The 19774-nt window shown below is 42.1% G+C and overlaps 1 protein-coding gene across 1 annotated transcript; it reads left to right on the forward strand.

The window, feature by feature from the left end:
* Positions 1–230: 230 nt before the first annotated feature.
* bms1 (BMS1, ribosome biogenesis factor) lies at positions 231–18731 on the forward strand. Its single transcript, XM_023341277.1, has 23 exons — positions 231–320; positions 1972–2152; positions 2218–2408; positions 2630–2709; positions 4131–4319; positions 4414–4556; positions 7502–7623; positions 7999–8192; positions 8275–8417; positions 8542–8975; positions 9403–9504; positions 11350–11501; positions 11594–11675; positions 12029–12090; positions 12510–12701; positions 12783–12971; positions 13177–13357; positions 14738–14796; positions 14962–15084; positions 15220–15367; positions 15649–15824; positions 17844–18005; positions 18310–18731. The coding sequence occupies exons 2-23, from the start codon at positions 1980–1982 to the stop codon at positions 18535–18537; spliced, it is 3525 nt and encodes a 1174-aa protein (XP_023197045.1). The 5' UTR covers positions 231–320; positions 1972–1979; the 3' UTR covers positions 18538–18731.
* Positions 18732–19774: the final 1043 nt, after the last annotated feature.

A 19774-nucleotide genomic window follows, 5' to 3' on the forward strand; every position in this document is an offset into this window, starting at 1 on the left:
CTGTGATGGAGGTTACTATTTTCATTCCTGACGGTGAATGAAAAGACTAGGAAAAATCCTGAATAATTCATACACTACAAGAAAAACAAACTATAAAACACACATATTTGCCTGTAGATGCACCAGTTTCATTCAACCAACAGGGGGTGAAATAGTATGGCAGTCCATAACCCCTTGTGCGGAACCTTCGAATATTTGTTCTCAGTCGGATTGGAGAATTGTTGCACGGTGACAAACTTCCCATTCATCGTTTCCTCTGCACGTGTGAGACCAAACCAGGAGTTTACCAGGAGGAATTCTGCGGACGGTTTAGTTTTCAGGTAACAGTTATGTTTTCATGCGGACTGTTTTAGGTTGTGTTTCTAACTCTGCGTGTCCCGCAGTCTGTTCCACTCAGTGGGCTCTTCTACAGACCAAACATGGCGGCTTTTAGAATATGCAGCCAGCTTTTAGGCTGGCTGCATATTCACGTTCCGTGGATTGAAAACAGTTTTTAAAAGCACTTAGCTCTTTTAATAGTCTGAGGTAGAACTAAACCAGAAACCTGTTCGGGTTGTACCCGGAAAGGCACAGCGACCAGCTGAGTTCCATCTTCTTTACTACCTGTTGTCCTCAGGTGAGCTCAGAAGTTGTCTGATGTTTCTTGCTCATGTCTGTAGTTTGAAGTGTTTCTGGATTAAACTAAAACCCGATAAAATATTCAATTATTAGCTTGATGGAATCATTAGACATTTTCTCCTACTTTTACAATTTTACATTCCAGCTTTATTTGGAATGTAAGTAGAGCCTGATGTAGAAGCAAAATCAAGGGTCACATTCTAAGATTTTTTTTATTTGACCAACAATTCTTTTCTCAGAATAAAGTACCGGTACACTCATAGTCTTCAGGATTTAGTCCTTACCGGGAGTTAGTCTGGATTCCAGATCTTCCCTCCCTCTGGGGTCCTCCTGTCCGCGGGCCTCTTCAGGAGGATCCACAGAAACATTTAGTTCAGGACTCTGGTTTGGCTAGTTCAACTCCTTTCCTCTCAGGAAGTAATGCTTTGTTGAGTTAGATGCTTTTTCGGCTCACCGTGATGCTGAAACATCCCCGTTCATCTCTAGGTCGGTAGCAGACATGTAAAAGTTTAGAGTCAAAATTGACTAGTCGTGTTCATAATTTTATCCACCCAGACCTGTCTCAATAACATATTTTGCTGGACGATAAATTGACCCAGAAGTTATCACAATAAACAATTTCATTCTGGTTTTGAGACCACAAGTAATACAATGGTAATTTTTAAATATCCAAAATAAATGAACAAAACAACAGAAACAACAAATAAAATGAAATAAATGAATTATGAAGTCACTGTAAACAAAATTGTCATAAAAAAGGGCTAGTTGAGACCAAAGTTGCTAAAGACTGAAGATTTATGTCATCCAGATTTTGATAGAGAAAATCGATAAATCATGCAAGTGGAAAATGTAATTTATCATGCGATTAATTGATTTATTGTTTGTTGTGAGAGATCTATATACACCTTGACAAAACTATAACTCCAGCTGAATGAATGTAGCTCCAGAGCATGATGCTGCCACCATCATGCTTTTGGTGTTATTTTGGGGTTTGGGTTGTGGTGCATTTCCCCTTAAGTAGCTTTTCCTATTCCTCCCAAACTGGAGCTTTGTGGTGTAAACTTTTCTGGTAGGCGGAATATTCTGACCATGGTTTTTCATCCATCTCAGTTTAAGCTGCCCATCAGGTTGAAAGAGTTTTATGTTCTGGTGCACTGAGGAGTTTGACCAAAGGCATTAAAACACTGGCAGCTAAATATGCTGGTAGGATTATTACCATTCACTCATCTGTAACTTTTACACTTTGAGATTGTTTTCACTGATTCTCACCCCAACTGCAACTGCTGTGAAACAGTTTGAATAATACTTTATTTAATGCCTTTTCGTGAGCCATTTTCCCTTTGTGCAACGCAGAGAGCAAGATGGATGCGAAGGTAAAGAAACAGAAGAAGCACCAGCAGAAACACAGCGGACCAAAGGCAGAGAAGAAGAAAGCCAAGAAACAGGAGGGATCGATTGAAGAAGATGAGCGCAAACGTAACCCCAAAGCGTTTTCGGTTCAGTCTGCTGTCCGCATGGCCAAGACCTTCCACAGGTTCTTTTCCACTACACAGTTGGTGTTTTCCAATAATAGTTTGCTAAAGGTTTGTTTCTCTCCAGGGCTCAAGACATCAAAGCTAAAAAGCACCACATCCCTGTGGTGGACCGAACCCCACTGGAACCTCCGCCAGTTGTGATTGTGGTGGTTGGACCCCCAAAGGTGGGAAAGAGTACCCTGATCCGCTGCCTGATCAAGAATTTCACCAGACAGAAGCTTGGAGATATATGTGGACCTGTGACTATTGTGTCCGGTAGGTTTCAGCTTTAACTTTGACAAGAGCCACACGACATCATGTAGTAAAACATTTGATCATCTTCAGGTTTTACGTATCAGGACATATTTTAAATCATGTAATTAAAAAAATAAAGATGTTTATTTAATCTCTTAGCTGGATGACCCGCTGTCATGTGATCAGTTTATGGTAGGAATAGTTATTGCATAAAATAAACATGGACTTTGTGTGTTCTCTAGGTAAGAAGCGTCGGCTGACGTTCATGGAGTGTAACAACGACATCAACACGATGATCGATCTGGCTAAGGTGGCAGACCTGGTGAGTGTTCTATTCAGAGCTAATGGAATGTAATAACACTGGGCAAGTGAGCTAGTATAAAGGGATTTCACAATTACAGAGGGGATGGAACCCAGACGGATCCAGTACATGAAGCTGGAACCAGATATTAAGAGACACAAACTTTGTTCTCTTTGTGTTACGTTAAATCAGTCAAAACCTTTAAGATCAATTCAGATCAACTAAATGATTTGGGTTTGCTAAATGCCACGATATTGAATAGATGTAGGAATTCATTTATTCAGAGTCAGAAGGTTACATACACTAAACTTAACGTGCCTTTTAAATGTTTTGGGAAAGCTCAGATAATGTGACTGAATGCTTCTAGTTCTAGTGGTGGGACGCATTTAACACTTTGAGTTAAATAATAGCACTTTAATCAAAAGCTTCTTCAGAAATGTGAATGCTGACATTAGTGTTGGACATTTGTTCTGCTGCAGCATGGAGATTATATTTTAGACTTGATTAGCTTTGCTGATGTACTAACTCCTTTTAGTACAACTTGAACACAACAAGTTCTCCTGCATCCAATCAGATCGGTTTAGAAGCAGAAATTAACATCACTTTTGTTTAAGGACGTTGTTTGTGTGCCACGTTTATGGGCATACCAGAAATGTGTGAATACAAAGGTGCTGGGCTGAACCTTTGTATGTTGGGGTGGGAAAAAAGTGAGTATGTAATTAATTAATCAAAATTAACACATTAAAGTAATCATAGACCCTCTTATTGTTGAATTTAAAGGCGACACCTAAAAAAACTTTAATGTGTGAAAAAATCCAGAAAAACCAGCCCAGATATCAGAGAGTTGTGGACTTCCAGCAGTCCAGTTCATCCTTTTGGGTCCAATTTCTTGATACCAGAAGGTTCCACTCTCATTTGCTCGTCATTGGATCCTTCCTCCCGAGAAACCTTGGAGTCACCGTTGCTTCCTGAACTATCTGGCTCAAATAAATATAGCCATTGTCCCTTCAATAGAACCAGCTCCTTCTTCTTCACACTACATCTAACTTCTTCTTCTAAAGCTTCAGATAAGTTGCTCAAATCTTCACTGAAATCCTCACAACTTCCTCCATTTTCATGTATCCAGCCTCAGTTGTTTATGGTTTGACCTACTCTGATTACATCACAAGATGGCGCTGTTGTTTGACCCGGTTAGTGCAGATGAAAACATTCTCTGCATTTAAAGTTTTCTGTGAGAAATATTGATCATTTATACTTTTTGTGTTCACGGAATGAAAGCACAGTCATTCATCTGTAATTCATACAATATGCTTTATCTGGTCAGTGACCCTAATGTAAATATTTGGTTTCAGCTGTTTCTACATTATTACATTGTTGTTGGTCTGGAACAGTTGAACATGTTAAAAAACAGAGTGAGTGAGGCAGCTTCTTTCTGTCTGCAGGTGTTGATGCTAATTGATGCTAGCTTCGGCTTTGAGATGGAGACCTTTGAGTTCCTCAACATTTGTCAGGTTCATGGTTTCCCTCGTATAATGGGTGTTTTGACTCACTTGGATTCATTCAAGAACAACAAGTCACTCAGGAAGACGAAGAAAACCCTGAAGCACCGCTTCTGGACTGAAGTCTACCAGGTAGGTACACCATCAGATGTTTCCGGCTGGACGGCTTCTCTGTCCAGATAGTGGAGCTCAGGGCAGTGATGTAAGCTGGGTTTGGCTCCTGCAGGGGGCCAAGCTGTTCTACCTGTCTGGGATGGTCTACGGGGAGTACCAGACCCAGGAGGTGAAGAACCTGGGCCGCTTCATCTCAGTCATGAAGTTTCGTCCTCTGGTGTGGCAGACGTCTCACCCCTATCTGCTGGTTGACCGGTGAGTGGGAGCTGTGGAAATTCCTCTTTCACAAAGTGCAGCCTGGGAGTTTTTACTTGGCCAACTTTATTGACATTCTTAATATTACTATTATTAAAATAACACAAATTGACTGCTTTTGAGGTGCAGTTGAAGTGTGAGTGTGTGCAGAAACTCAGTCTTTATCTTCCTATTTCTTATTTGTAGTTATGTTTCTAAAACATAACAAAATTGCAATGGTACCCTCTGTGATAAATAAAATTCTAAAGTATATAAATGTTCGTTGCTAAAGTCTCAACCAGTCTTTGCTTAGTGCAGCTGTGTGTGTGTGTGTGTGTGTGTGTGTGTGCGCGCGCGCGCGCGCATCTGCAGAGGGGATGGAAGTTGGACAGATTTCACAACTTGTGGAAAAAGCTGTTAGTCGCATAGTTAATGATTCTATTGGATCATTGTCAGAGCTTGGGTATGGGTGATCTGGTTAACTATGATATTTTGTGGTGTTCATTGCGATTGATGATAAAAAAAAGCATTTGAAAATCCATTCCTTCTTTTTGACAGTAGCCTGTATGGCTTGTATACTTCTGAAAACTATTAAGAATCAATTTGAACCATTTGAACCATTGAACCATCTACATCAGGACACTTGTTAAGTAGTGCAACTTTATCTCTGTGCTGCACACAACGACTGAATTTAATCATATTTTAAAATCATTGTTTTCTGTTGTTGCCCTCATGGAACCAACACTACTTTTAGTTTTGGGCTTGGTAAACATTATGAAGAGCTTCTTGTTTACATGAATCAAAATTCTTATAACATTTCCATAATTACCAGTTTGTGACACTGTAAGCTCATCTAAGTGGCTAAATACATTATTGCAAACCAGAATTTTAAACAATCTAGTTCAGGGGTCCCCAAGTCCAGTCCTCAAGAGCTACCATCCTGCAATGTTTAGATGCTTCAAAATATCTGAATTTCCTCACCAGCAAACATTCAGCTCTGCAGTAGGCTGGTAATGAGCAGTTTATTTGAACCAGGTGTGTTTGAAAAGAGATGCATCTAAAAGTTGCAGGATGGTAGCTCTGGAGGACTGGACTTGCGAACCCCTCATCTAGTTTATTTGTGTATCACATTTCAGCCACAAAGCAGTTCAAATATCATAAAACAGATTAAAAAGTCCTAAAAACAACATGCAGTGACCAACTGAGAAACCAGTAACAAACATTATATTTTGTCAAGTGCCATCATCAAAATCAGCAATATACATCGAATATGTTGGTCCATGTTTGATTTATTATTAATCAAAAGTAACTCTAAACAGGGTTTTTAGTCTTGATTTAAAAGAACTCAGTGTTTCAAGCTGCTTTCCCGTTTTCTGGAAGTTTGTTTTAGATTTCTAAATGTTATTCAGTTTTAAATTTACAATCTGTTTAATATCATGTTGCATCATCAAAAACATCAGAAAATATTTTCTGCAGAATTGCTACCAATTTAGAGAAAAAAGGGACAAAAACAAACGGAACAAGATCTCTTGATGTTCCACATGATGGGGCCCCAGCAGCCAGGAACTTGTGATGTCACTGTAAACAGTTCAGATTGAACCATATGCATATGATCTCTACTGAGATGGGATCTCTGGTACTTTATCTTACGGTGGCCGACAGGTGCAAATGCGCAGCAAAAGAGAAAACATGCAAACAAAAAAGAAGACACCCCCGAATGAAATGCAGCAAACAAAAAGAGAGACGCAAACACCCCCGAATGAAATGCAGCAAATAAAAAGAGAGACGCAAACACCCCCGAATGAAATGCAGCAAATAAAAAGAGAGACGCAAACACCCCCGAATGAAATGCAGCAAATAAAAAGAGAGACGCAAACACCCCCGAATGAAATGCAGCAAATAAAAAGTGTTGAAAACGGAAGTGCTCCAGACCACTAGGGGGAGTCAAAGAAAATAGTATTCATTTCTATGGGACCAGATGCAAGATTCAGAGAAAGAAATTTGAAAGAAAGTAAAGGTATCTCTCTGAATCTTGCATCTGGAAAGTGTGATTATTGTGAGAAGTCTGAAACAATAGAGCATGTTATTTTAGAGTGTTGTAAGTATGAAGAAGAGAGAAGATGCATGCTGAGAGAGTGTGTAGGTATTAAAGAAAGGTTTAATTTAATAGAATTTTTGAGGAGAGATTTCGGGAGTAGACATATTCAAATAATTATTCGGTATCTTAAAAAAACAAAGCTATTTCATAGGATATGAGTAGAGCAAGTTGGGTGTGAATGTGTAAAGAATATCAAAGAGGGGTATATAAAGTTATAAGCAAGTTGGATAATATAAGCAGGTGTGTATGTGTGGGGGTATGTTTAATCAGGAGTTAATGGAGGGAAAAGGTAGAAAGTGAAAGTTTATAGACCATCTCGAACCACACTCCATACTGGTAAGTGGCGGTAATGCTACTGTAAGTTTGTTGCCAACCGCCAATAAATACCAAGAAGAAGAAGAAGAAGAATCTTGCATCTGGTCCCATAGAAATGAATACTATTTTCTTTGACTCCCCCTAGTGGTCTGGAGCACTTCCGTTTTCAACACTTTTTGTTTGCTGCATTTCATTCGGGGGTGTTTGCGTCTCTCTTTTTGTTTGCTGCATTTCATTCGGGGGTGTTTGCGTCTCTCTTTTTATTTGCTGCATTTCATTCGGGGGTGTTTGCGTCTCTCTTTTTGTTTGCTGCATTTCATTCGGGGGTGTCTTCTTTTTTGTTTGCATGTTTTCTCTTTTGCTGCGCATTTGCACCTGTCGGCCACCGTATTATCTTGACGTTTATTAGGAAAGTCAAATGAACAGCAGGGCTGTCAGCAATTTTTGTTTTGCTTTAATAACACTAACATCACCTGAAGGCACTAGTAATTAGTCTTCTTAATGCTGGTTTTTATATTTCAGTTCTTCATAATTCTCTGGGGGTTTTTTTCAGTATGGAGGATTTAACGGACCCAGAGCAGGTCAGGACGGATCCTAAATGTGACCGGACGGTGTCTCTGTACGGCTACCTGAGAGGGGCACATCTGAAAAACAAAAGCCAGGTCCACATCCCAGGTACACTCAGCAGAGCTGTGATGTGTTCAGGCCTGAAAACCTTCACACATTCACCCTCTTGTCTCTCTGAGATTCACTTCTGATTCAATTATGATGCATGTTTCATATCAATGATGCAAAAGACTGATAAAATGTGACATGGATGTTCAGACCGCAGACGCTTTGAGAATTATCAGATAAGAATCCAATTTAGTTCCACATATGGAAGTGGCTCAGATCACAGATCGTTCTGATGGGCGCAAAGGTCAGGTAAAGGTCAGGTAAAGGTCATGCTTGCCTGCTGTGTGAATGTAGCCTAGCACACATAGTTCAATCTAAGTCAAGGCTTTGCATTGGAAAGCCAACCTGCTGCTGTAATGTGGTGTCTGACGACAGGTGTAGGAGACTTCCAGGTGGGAGACGTGGGCTTCCTGTCCGACCCGTGTCCACTTCCTGATGCTCAGAAGAAGAGAGCTCTGAATGAGAAGGAGCGCCTGCTGTATGCCCCCATGGGAGGGGTGGGGGGGCTGGTTTATGACAAGGACGCCGTCTACATCGACCTGCCCGCCAGTCACGTCAACCAGCTGCAGGTACATGCTTCTTCATGCAAGGTCTGAGCATTTCATTATGACCACCTGGCCTCTGCTCACTGTCCCGCCTGCTGGCTGACAGGAGGAGGCGCGCCCCACCACGGAGCTGGTCCAGTCTCTCATTGACGCACATTCTACTCTGGACACCAAGATGGCTGCCAGTAAGGTGTCTCTGTTCACTGGCTCAGCCACTCTGGAACCGTCGCACATCAGCCAACACACCAGGTCTGTTCTCACATGGTGTACTGATGCATCTGTCTGCTTCATGTAAACTCTCTCTCACACATAGACACACACACACAGATGCCTATCATAATAATGATACTAATCAACTGTGTGTGTGTGTTAGAGAGAAGGAGATACTTGAAGAACAAAGTGTCTGGGATCCCACCACCAACAGAGAGCGAAGGAAGGTGATTTTCACCCAGGAGGAGGAGGATGTCAGTGAGGAAGATGATAGCGAAGGCAGTGACCAGGCTGATGATGAAGGTGATGTTGAATGTGAAGAGACGGCAGCAGGTGGCGCTCCACCCCAGAAGAAGCAGAAGCTGGAGGCAGAGAGAGGAAGAACAGGAAGCTGTGCTGAGCTGCCGGCGTTCGCAGACAGCGAAGACGAGCTGGAGATGAGTGAAGAGGAAGAGGAGGCAGGAACATCTGGAGACTCTGGCCACAGTTCTGAAGAGGAAGAGGATGAAGAATCAGAGGATGAGCTTACTGATGAGGGCGAGGAAGAGCTGGGCAAGCAGCACTCTGAAAGAGAGAGTGAGGAGGATCAGGAGGAGGGTAACTATCATGGGTCCTTTAGATCTGCTTCAGGTTCGTCCACATGTTCATTGTATTAATATGTTTCTCTTTGAGCCTTTAGATATCGAGTAGCTGAGAAATCTTTTTACTGATTTATTTAGTTTTTTTTTTTTTTTTCCATTTTAATTGCTGCTGTATACCAGTCAAAGCTGTTAGTTTATGTCTCTGAAGGAGACCTGAAAGGCTCTGACATGCTTCAAATGAAGCCCAACAGTCCATGTTCAGTCACATAGATTCAGAACTGTTGTATTTGCTCACACATTCATACTGGGCCCAGGCCACCAGGGGACTCCCCTCCGTCACTGCATCCTCCTGATTGACCCGGTTCTACCAGAAGGATTGGCCACTGACATGCAGGGACTTTGTGTTTTCTCTTTATGCTTTAACTCTCTGTTCACACCCACAGGGGCTCTCAGATGGAAGGAGGGTCTGCAGCAGAAAGCAGCGGAGGCGTTCCTACGGCAACAAGAAGCTGCCCCAAATTTGAGAAAACTTGTTTATGGTTCAGGTACGCAGTCTGGTTTAATTTCTTCAGATAATAAATCAGTTGATTTATGATTGAGTAGGCCTGTCGCGATAAACAGTAAATCAATTAATGTACGATAAATTAAAACTATCGATGTCATTTTAATTATCGGCATTATCGTCTCTTCCGTCCTTTTTCTCCTTCTGTTGATGACACCGAATGAAAAAGGGCTCAACTCCGGTGCTCTCCACTGACTCCTCCTTTCTCATTTCCTTAGTGTAAAGCCCAGTGCACACTACACGATCTTAGAGCTGTCAGCCGATTGTCGGCCCATTTTCAAAACCTGACAGACCACACATTAGCCGACAGAAATCCTAGGTATAACGGTTCGATCGGGTTCGGTCCTGCCGTGTGGTGTCCAACAATGGGCACAAAATAATGGCTACAAGTCCAGTTAACTGATTTTAAAACCAGGCATTAATCAATGCTTTACTACAATCTACCTGCAATGCATGTGGCTAGTGTCAGCGTAAAGTCCTGACTGAATGAAAATCATTAGAACCCATTTATGTCAAGTTAACGAAGAACAGCTGAAAAGTTACTGGGTTTATCAACTGCGGTAGCAATTTCGCTCCAACTCCTCCTCTTGTCATTTCTATATTCTTTGCATGTTAAATAAACATTAATGTTGTTTCCACATATCATCTCCAATGTCCGCTGGACTTCGGGTTGCGCCGTGTCAGCTGTTTGGGATTCCCCGACGTAATTTCCCCTCAGAAAACAGGGAGGAGAATCCACACTTTCTGATTGGCTACCTGTCACATTCAACAGGCTGCGTTAAGATCCCAGTCGGGGAAAACCCCTGATTTAGATCGGAGCGGCCACGACGATCTACCGTAACACACCACACAATCTTAGGAAGACCAACGTGCTAAGATTGTCATAAGGGGAAAAATAGGAGCAAAAAATCAAGTAGTGTGAACTATTGCATCAGGTAGTCGATGTGCCCGTCTTCTCTATTTAAATCTAATTATTACTGAAGGGCAACATAATATACAGACTTCATAATCTGCCCTCTTTTGGTTGAATGCAGTATTTATTTCCACTCTGGCTTTATGTTGTTTAGTTTTTTTTCCAGTACATTTTTTGTTCATGGAGACTGAGAATCAATTTTATTTTTGTTTTTGGTTGTTTTGTTTATTTTGTTTATCAGTTCCAGTGTTTAGTGTTCTTTTGAAAATAAAGTGTATCTGTCTTTGACAAGAAATCGCATGCATTATTACGTCATTTCCATTAAATCAGTGTAAAAAGGTCTTCAAACAATATTATCGTTTATCGCAATAATTTTTGAGACAATTAATCGCTCAGCAAAATTTGCTATCGTGACAGGCCTATGATTGAGCCTCTCATTTATGAACATCTATTAGATCACGGCAGTAAATCAATAACATATTTCACCATAAGCATGTGGTCAACAGATGATGCATACGATTTAATATTCAGTAATTTCACTGAAATTACTCCATCCTCCAGATCTGCACAGCATTCTGGGGGATGGAGGCAGAGGAAAAGCTTTAGCCGCTCCACCTCTCACAGCCAGCTAAGCAGCTAAGTGTTACCTAGCAACAACCTGTTGAGTAACTTGCACAGCAGCAGTTTCAGGGTTCACTGCTGTGCTTCATAGCTCGTAATAAAAAAACAAACAATAATGTGGAGAGAAAATTGTGGATAAAACAGGAATGATCTCGCCACCAGTTTGGCAATATTTCGGATATTTAAAACAAAAAATATCAACTGACATGAAATGTTTATATTGTGATAAGTTTGCTCACATCTACAGTGTGGCTCTCTGAAGGATGTCTCAAACTCACTGGCTTTGTTTTGAAGTTGTTGAGGTGACGGAATCGGAGGAAGAGGAGGAGGAACTGGGAGGGCTGTTCAGAGTGAGCCGACCTCAGAAAAGCAAAAAGCTCCAAGCGAACGCTCTGGACTGTTCCCGTTTCCATGCCGACACCCGCCACGACTGGGATGTCCAAGAGGTCAACTTCCACCTGCCTTCTCCACACCGAGGCCGCTAAGCTAGTGGCCTACAGAACGCAGCCATGTTGAGGTGGAATGTTGTGTGTTTCAGGTGTTGGACTCCATCAGGGACTGCTTCGTCACGGGGAAGTGGGAGGAAGGCCAGGATGCAGCCACGCTGCTGAAACAAGACGGTAGGAAGAGTTCAGCAACAGAAGCTCACTCTACTCTACATCATACTCTCATGCTCTTATTAGGGGGAGGGGGTCATCAGCACCAGCATCAATTTCCTTAATTTCAGGAGATTGGTGATTGGCTGAAAATTGCATGTAAAGCTGATTTTATCTATCGATCTTATCTTCCTCAGCAGAAGTCTAAAACTCAATCCCAGTCCTCTATTGTTCTGATAGTCCCACCCAACAGTGTTTTTGGGTGTTTCTCTCCATAGTTCCTCCATTGTGTTCCTTTCTGTCCTGTGATTACTATTGATATTATTCCAACAATATGGAAGATGAACTGATATGAGTGGTCTGTATGCTTTGTTTAGAAGAGATGTATGGGGACTTTGAAGATCTGGAGACGGGAGAAGTCCATGTGAGCCAGCCTCAGGTATGGAATGCAGCAGCGCCAGTCTGACTGTCTGTGTTTGAAGAACTTAGTTTGTTTTCTTCCAGAGGCTTGTATGTCTTCACACATGTCTGATGTAATGTACTATCAGAACCAATGATGAAACCCAAAACAAAACAAGACAGGACAGATAGTTTAATATAGTTGTTATTCAGGAGAGTTGTTGTGACGTACAGTGATAATCTCATTTATTATTATGTTTCATCCTTTGGAAAGATGCTGAGGTTCTTCAGCTTTTACTGCTGAAGAGCCAGAGGTCAGGTCAGGTCAGCTCTGTGACGGGTTCATGGGGCTGCTGTCCATCTTCAACTAGAAACACTCATGATGGGACCAGCTGCTCGGGGCTGCTGGTGCAGATTGACCATCTCAATAGTTGTCCTAATGCACCGTGTGATCTGCAGGATACACAGGACGATGATGATGATGATGATGGGGATGAAGAGCCCCAGGTGAAGATGGATAATGAAGAGGTTCAGAAGAACAAACGTTTGGAGAAGAAACGCCGACTGAAGGAACGTTTCAACTCCGAGTATGATGATGGAGATGCCACATACTTCGACGACCTGAAGGAGGAACTGCAGAAGCAGGCGGAGGTACAAAAACCAGCCTGACTGACTGGTTGCTGTTTCCAGCCTGACTGACTGGTTGCTGTCTGTCTTTCTGTTGGCTCCCAGCTGAACAGAGCGACGTTTGGGGACATGGATGATGAGAGCAGGGTTCAGTATGAAGGCTTCCGACCTGGAATGTACATCCGGATGGAAATTGGCTCTTTGCCTTGTGAGTTTGTGACAAACTTTGATGCCCGTTATCCCATAATCCTGGGTGGGCTGGGCTCCAGCGAAGGCAACTTAGGATATCTCCAGGTATGTACACACACTGTCAGCTGACAACATGCACCTTTACCCAGATGAAGCAGTGTGTATTATCTTTAGGTGTTTTTAAACCGCTGAGTCCATGGTTGAAGTGTGTTGGATGGTGTTGTTGAGTGAAGACAAAAGACAGCTTTCTGCAACACGGACAATAAAGCATTCCTAATTAAGTGTGTGTGTATGTGTGTGTGCGTGCCAGATGCGACTAAAGAAACACAGATGGTACGAGCGGATCCTGAAGACGAAGGATCCTCTGATCTTCTCCTTGGGCTGGCGCCGCTTCCAGACCATCCCTCTGTTTCACATGGAAGATCACAACGGGCGCCACCGCCTGCTCAAGTACACGCCGCAGCACATGCACTGTGGAGCCTCCATCTGGGGTGAGACACTGCTGCTCTGTGCAAAAGAAAGTTCCACTTACCATTGAATCTGTTTCAAACTGATGACAACTGGCTTCATTCAGATTGAATGGTGATTCAGTGGATAGGAAGAAACTAAAATTATCTGTTTTTAACAGCTTTTATATGATAATAATGACACATTCAATTGCAATTAATCATCGTTTAAATATTCAACATTCTGAACAGAGAACTTACATCATGCCATCACACTTCAAGCTGATTTATAGATGGAGCAATTTCTCCAGTGAGAAAAATCACAGACTGTTCAGGATTTCCCCCAGTGGCTTACAAACCTGTCTAGCACCAGGCTTTATTTACCCCCCTGCCAGGCTAAGCGTTGCTTGTTTTTATTTTAAATATATATATTTATATATCAGTGACCCCAGACTGTATGCGTCTTTGCTGTGCTCCACTGCGCTGCAAACTTCATCAGCAAAGCAGAGCTGTTCCTGAAAGACTGGTTTATAATTGGTGCATTGAACAGAAGTCGGGGGCTGGGGGCACAGATCACTCCATCAGCACCTGGTGTGCTGTGGCAACTGTACCCCTGAAGTTCACCTGGCGTGTGCCATCTTCCACTCAAGCTGGATGATTTCAAAGGCATTGTTGCTTCACCTGTATCAGCATTTATACTATACTAACCCCTCATGTTACTTCAGCTAATACTTCACCAAGGTAGTTATGAAATTTAAAAGCCACAGCATTTCCTCTGCTTGTGCAAACTCAATGTGAACCACAAATAGCCGTGCTGTTAGAGGTGCATGTTTAACATGCAGTGACAATGACACATCTGTGTGAACTATGTGTGGCATGTGCTTTTACATCTCAACAAGCTTGCCCATCGCTCAACTCTGTGTCTGCGCTGCAAATTGATAGTTTATTTATAATTTCCAAGGTGAGCCGGTGTGTTTGTGGGATGATATCTTGCCCACCTCTTAGTGTTACAGCATTCTCGTTTATTTGCAGCACCACAATGCCCCAAACTGTGCCATATCAATACTCTCTCTGGTCCACTCGTCAGCCAGATTTCAATGTGTGGCTGCAGAAGAATGGATATCATAAAAAGCCGTCCCTTTAAGAGCAGGCAACTGAAATCAATGTCCTCTTTGGCGCTCTGTCACAAAATAGAAAACGCTGGTCTAACTATTCAATTTTATTTTTGTATTCAAATTAAATGTCATCAAGGAACTTACAAAAAGGCCATTTCTATTCAATCATAAATACATTCCAACTGATCCTAGTTATCAAACAGTGCAATATGCTCAATTAATTACTCAAAGTAGATTACAAAGTTTCTAAGAAAACCCAACAGATATTGTGATTTTAAAAGTTCTTGTCTCTGGGTTTGTCTCTTCAAAGGTCCCATCACACCCCAGGGTTCTGGTTTCCTGGCTGTGCAGTCGGTGACTGGAACTAAGGTAAGACTGACTCCATGGTGATAAACTACAATCTGCTCTAGATTCTCAATATATCTGAGAATCTTTATTTTACAGGTTTAAGAAAAACATCTTGTTTTCTTTAAAATCAGTTTTTTAGCTGTGCAGTTTTTATACTCCAGGTTTTTTGGGGTTTTTTGTCTGCAGGCCAGTTTTCGTATCGCGGCCACTGGAGTCATTCTGGATCTGGACAAGTCGGTGACTATAGTGAAGAAGCTCAAGCTGATTGGATATCCATTCAAGATCTTTAAGAACACCTGCTTTGTTAAGGTGGGAACATGTTCTGTGTATTTACACACACCAGCTCACGAGCAGGTCTAACGTTGCCTTGCAGCAGGTCTGACGTTGCCTTGCAGCAGGTCTGACGTTGCCTTGCAGCAGGTCTAATGTTGATCTGTTGCTCAGGGTATGTTCAACACTGTGCTGGAAGTGGCCAAGTTTGAAGGAGCCTCGGTGCGAACCGTGTCAGGGATCAGGGGTCAGATCAAGAAGGCTCTGTCTTCACCTGCAGGAGCTTTCAGAGCCACATTTGAGGACCGACTGCTCATGAGTGGTGAGTGTTTCTATGGTGCAAAGCTGCTCAGCACTACTGTTAGGTTTAGAGACTCTGAGGAATCCTGCCTGGGATCCTCTTCAGATGAGATGTGCAAACATTTCTCAAGTATGTATCAGTTAACTGTGCTCTGAGGATTACACACACTTTCTACAAGCTCTACTAATGTTTCCTCTGAGTTTTCTTTAGCTGTAGTGAATTCACTGCATTCACCAGATAATGCTGCAGAGTAGAAAAGTCAGTGTGTTTTGGTGTGTGTGTGTGTGTGTGTGTGTGTGCAGACATTGTGTTCCTGCGCTCCTGGTACCCAGTGTCAGTCCCTCAGCTCTACAATCCTGTCACCTCTCTGCTGCTCCCTGCTGGTCAGAAGGACAGCTGGTCAGGTATGAGGACCCTGGGGCAGCTCAAACACGACCTGGGCATCCGCAACAAACCCAACCCCGACTCTCTGTACAAGGTACAACACACATCCTGACAGCCTCATGAGAGCCTTCTGAGCAGGTTGTCAAGGAGACGGAACATTTCATTCACTCAAACCTAGTCTGTCGCAGGGCTCTTCAGCTCCAGGTCTCGAGGGCCCGTGTCTCTGCTTCAAAACACCTGAGTAATATAAAGTCATTAGCAGGACTTGACTGAATACTGAGGAGGAGATTCAGGGTTGTTGGACCAGGGACTCATCTCAAGGCTGCTGGACACAGGCCCTCAAGGCCTGGATTGAAGACACTGGTTTTCCATTGACCCAACTCTTGGGCCATTACTCAGCAAGATGAATTTTTAGGGAAGTACGTCTTTTCAGTCATGAACATGCTTTATGCTATAGCCACACACACCAGTATGCAAGTTGCTTGGTAACCTGGGGTTAAGTGCCTTTAAAATGTGACAGGAGGAAACTGGAATCAAACCTGTAACCTTCTGATTGCAAAAGAACTGCTCTAGCGCTGATCCACAGTCAGTTCCGAATGGACAAACATTAATATTTAATTTTTGACAATTTTTGACTCTGGTTGATTGGGGACCAAAGCTGGTGCAGTTCTCTTCCACAAGGTTTTCTGTGGAAGAGAGCAACCCGTGGGGGCGCTCCACCAAGAACCACTGAAGAAAACAATATGAAAACCACTGAAGAATACACTGATCATAACTTCCTTCTTCACCAAATGTAAGCAACAATGGAGTGACATCAGATTTTATCAGTTGAAGAATTTCTCTTTAGTAAAGAACACGAGCCATTTCTTCTGCCAGCACTGGACTTGCACATTTGTTTAGATTGTTTTTTGTTTTTTTTACCCCTCCAGGGGGTCTTTTGTGGGCTCTAGTGTCCCTTATATGATAGTAGGCTGAGGGGAGAGGGGGGAAGACATGTGGCAAATGTCGTCGGGTCCGGGAGTCGAACCCGCGACGGCCGCGTCGAGGACTCAAGGCCTCCAAATGTGGGTCGCGCTAACCGCTACGCCACCACGGCACGCCCCATTTAGATTGTATTTTTTGGTTGTATGTGGCTCTGATTTGTACTGAGGCCATGATGCTGGAATGTGAAGCTCCTCTCCAGTCTCAAGTCTTTTTCAAACAGGTTTTTTTTTCTTCCAACATTGTCCTGTATTCGTCTCCATCCATCTTCCCATCAACTCTCACCCTGTCCCTGCTGAAGAGAAGCAACCCAGAGCATGATGCTGCCACCACCATATTTGTCAGTGGGGATAGTGTGTTCAGAGTGATGTTCAGTGTTAGTTCTCCATGTTTTGCACTTTGATCAGAAAGTTTAATTTTGTTCTGGTCTGACCAAAGCTCCTTCTTCCACACGTTTGCTGTGTCCAACATGGCTTCTGGAAAACTGCAAACAGGATTTTTATGGTTTTCTTTTAACAACGACTTTCTTCTTACCACTCTTCCATAAAACCACATTAGTGAAGATGACTAATAGTTTTTCTGTGGACAGATTGGATGTTTATCTCTGCATCTGGTCCAGAATCACCATGAGCCTCTTGGCTGCATCTCTGATCAGTACTCTCCTTGTTCAGACTGGAAGTATAACTGGTTTAGGTCTTGCAGGTTTAAAGTTGTGTCGAACTCTTTCAAGTTCAAGGGGTATGAATACATTATTGTTAATGTCTTTGGTTTTGTAAAATAATATTGGGCTGACATTTATTATTCACCTGCGATACGTCAATAATCTGAATTTAACAGTTTGTGTTGACTCTGTTCACATGACAAACAGATCCAGTGTTCATACAGAGATCTTCTACGAAATAAAGGCAGAAATGTCTTTATTGTGGAAAAGAAACAACTGTCACTCCTGATTTTTATTTCCTGTTAGATTTTTTTTCTTATCTGCTTCTTTTTCTGCTTTATTTTACATTGCAGCACTTAAGGTGTTTAAATGTAATTTGTACATACATAAAACTATTACAAATGTTATCTAATGTGTATATATAATATTTCCCTGATGTGATTGGTTGCGAATCTATGTGGTTCCGTCTAGCCGGTGGTCCGAGCTCCGCGCCGCTTCAATCCGCTCCATATTCCCAAGGAGCTTCAGAAGGCCCTCCCCTTCAAGAGCAAACCCAAACAGCAGCAGCCCAAAGGAAAGACCCCCAGGGACCTCCAGAGGCCCAGCGTGATCCGAGAGCCGCATGAGAGGAAGGTGAGCACAACCGGACTGGATTGAAAAGGATTTTCTCAAATTTATCTGTTACTTCAACTTCATTTAAGCAGTTCTACATTATTGTATTTATTAAGACAAATCTGTCAAGACAAAACCCCAAATTTTGACTTGACCCATCCTTTGCTGAAAGTGGGTTAATGAAATTCCTCTTAAAACAGGATTTTCAGTCTAAGAGCTGAGTGGGTTCCACTGATATCAGAGCTTGGTGATCTCTTTTCAAACAGTAGCCAGCTTATTGTCTTGTCCTCATGTTAGAAGATGACAGTTTCTTCTGGTCCTCTAGGTGGCAGCACTTCTCCATGCTCTGAGCACAGTCCACAATTACAAGAGGAAGAATGCCCACAAGGTGCAGCATGCCAAACACAAAGAGTTCCTCCAGCAAAAGGAGAAAAACGAGGAGGCTAAGCTGAAGAGGCAGAGGGAGGCTAAGAAGAAGCTGTACAGAGTGATGGGTCAGAAGGACCAGAAGAAGCAGCGCTCCAGCCTGAAGGGAGCGTCCAGCGACCTCTAGCTCCCTCACTGGACCTGTGTGTCTGAACTCTGGAGAACTATGACGGACTGTTTTTATGTCTCCCTGGAGACGCTTTTATTAAGTAAAACCTGGTGTGAGCTCAGATCTTCTGTTTAGGTCTGCGCATTATGGTCTCTGGTTTCATGACAGTACTACAACTTTGTTCTACAGTGGAATAAAGAAATGCGACATCAGGATGAAGTGTGGATCTTTGAGACCAGAGCACTTATAACCTATGCAAATAGATACTAATTGTTAAATCTTACATTTTTACTGTTTATGGTCAGATGATATTAATATCTGACCATAAAGATTTAGAAGTAGCTCAAAGCGAGCCACTGTACCAATCTAATGTTGGTAAGATCCTTGTTACAAAGCAAAGACAGAAACTCTCCCATATAGCTTTTTCTTTTTTGCATGGAACACAGTTTGATGTAACAGCTGGTGCTCTCTGTAGAGCTCATTGCATCAGGGGCTTATCTTTAAAGCCACCATCTGAGATACTGATGGATACAGAAAGATACAACTTGTTTAAACAAAAGATTTTACTTTTCACAAACTACTCTCTGATTGGTTGGCTTCAGTGGCCTGATGAGGCTCTGCCCACTTTCTACATTACCTCGGTGAGATAAAGTGACCCTAACATGAACTAAGAAGTACAGCTTCACCAAAACAAGAGCAAACTTTAGCTTCAATGGCCAGTGTTCTGACTGAATGCTTATGGTCAAAAATATTCATATTCTATTTCTTCTTTGTCTTTATCACCATCTCCATTCTGTGACAGCTAGATCCTTGTATCTGAACAAAAGACAAATGTCAGCAAAAATAGTTATAGATAGAATTTTGAACAGCAAATAGATCCTAAAGGATAAACTTCAGAGTTAACTTAATGAAAATACTAAAACAATTAGAATCATAGGAATTACACAAGTGGAACCATTCTAGGTGTATATACTATATATAATATAAATAAGGGAGTTGCAGGGGTTGGTTAAACCCCCCCCGAATAATTTCTAACTGAAAATTTACTTTCTGATTCATTGTTCAGCAAATTCATGGAATGTACAACTGAATTGCAATTGCTTTTCATTTTGTAAAATTTGGTGAATAAAATATTTTCCCCATTAAAATGAAGTGATTATTTAGAAAACCCTCTTTTTTAAAAATTAAAAATAAAAGTTTTCACCGTCAAGGGACCAGATTGATTTTCTTTGGTATAAACAGTGTGATGCCAAAT

Source organism: Xiphophorus maculatus, chromosome 10, assembly GCF_002775205.1.
Source record: "Xiphophorus maculatus strain JP 163 A chromosome 10, X_maculatus-5.0-male, whole genome shotgun sequence".
NCBI lineage: Eukaryota > Metazoa > Chordata > Actinopteri > Cyprinodontiformes > Poeciliidae > Xiphophorus > Xiphophorus maculatus.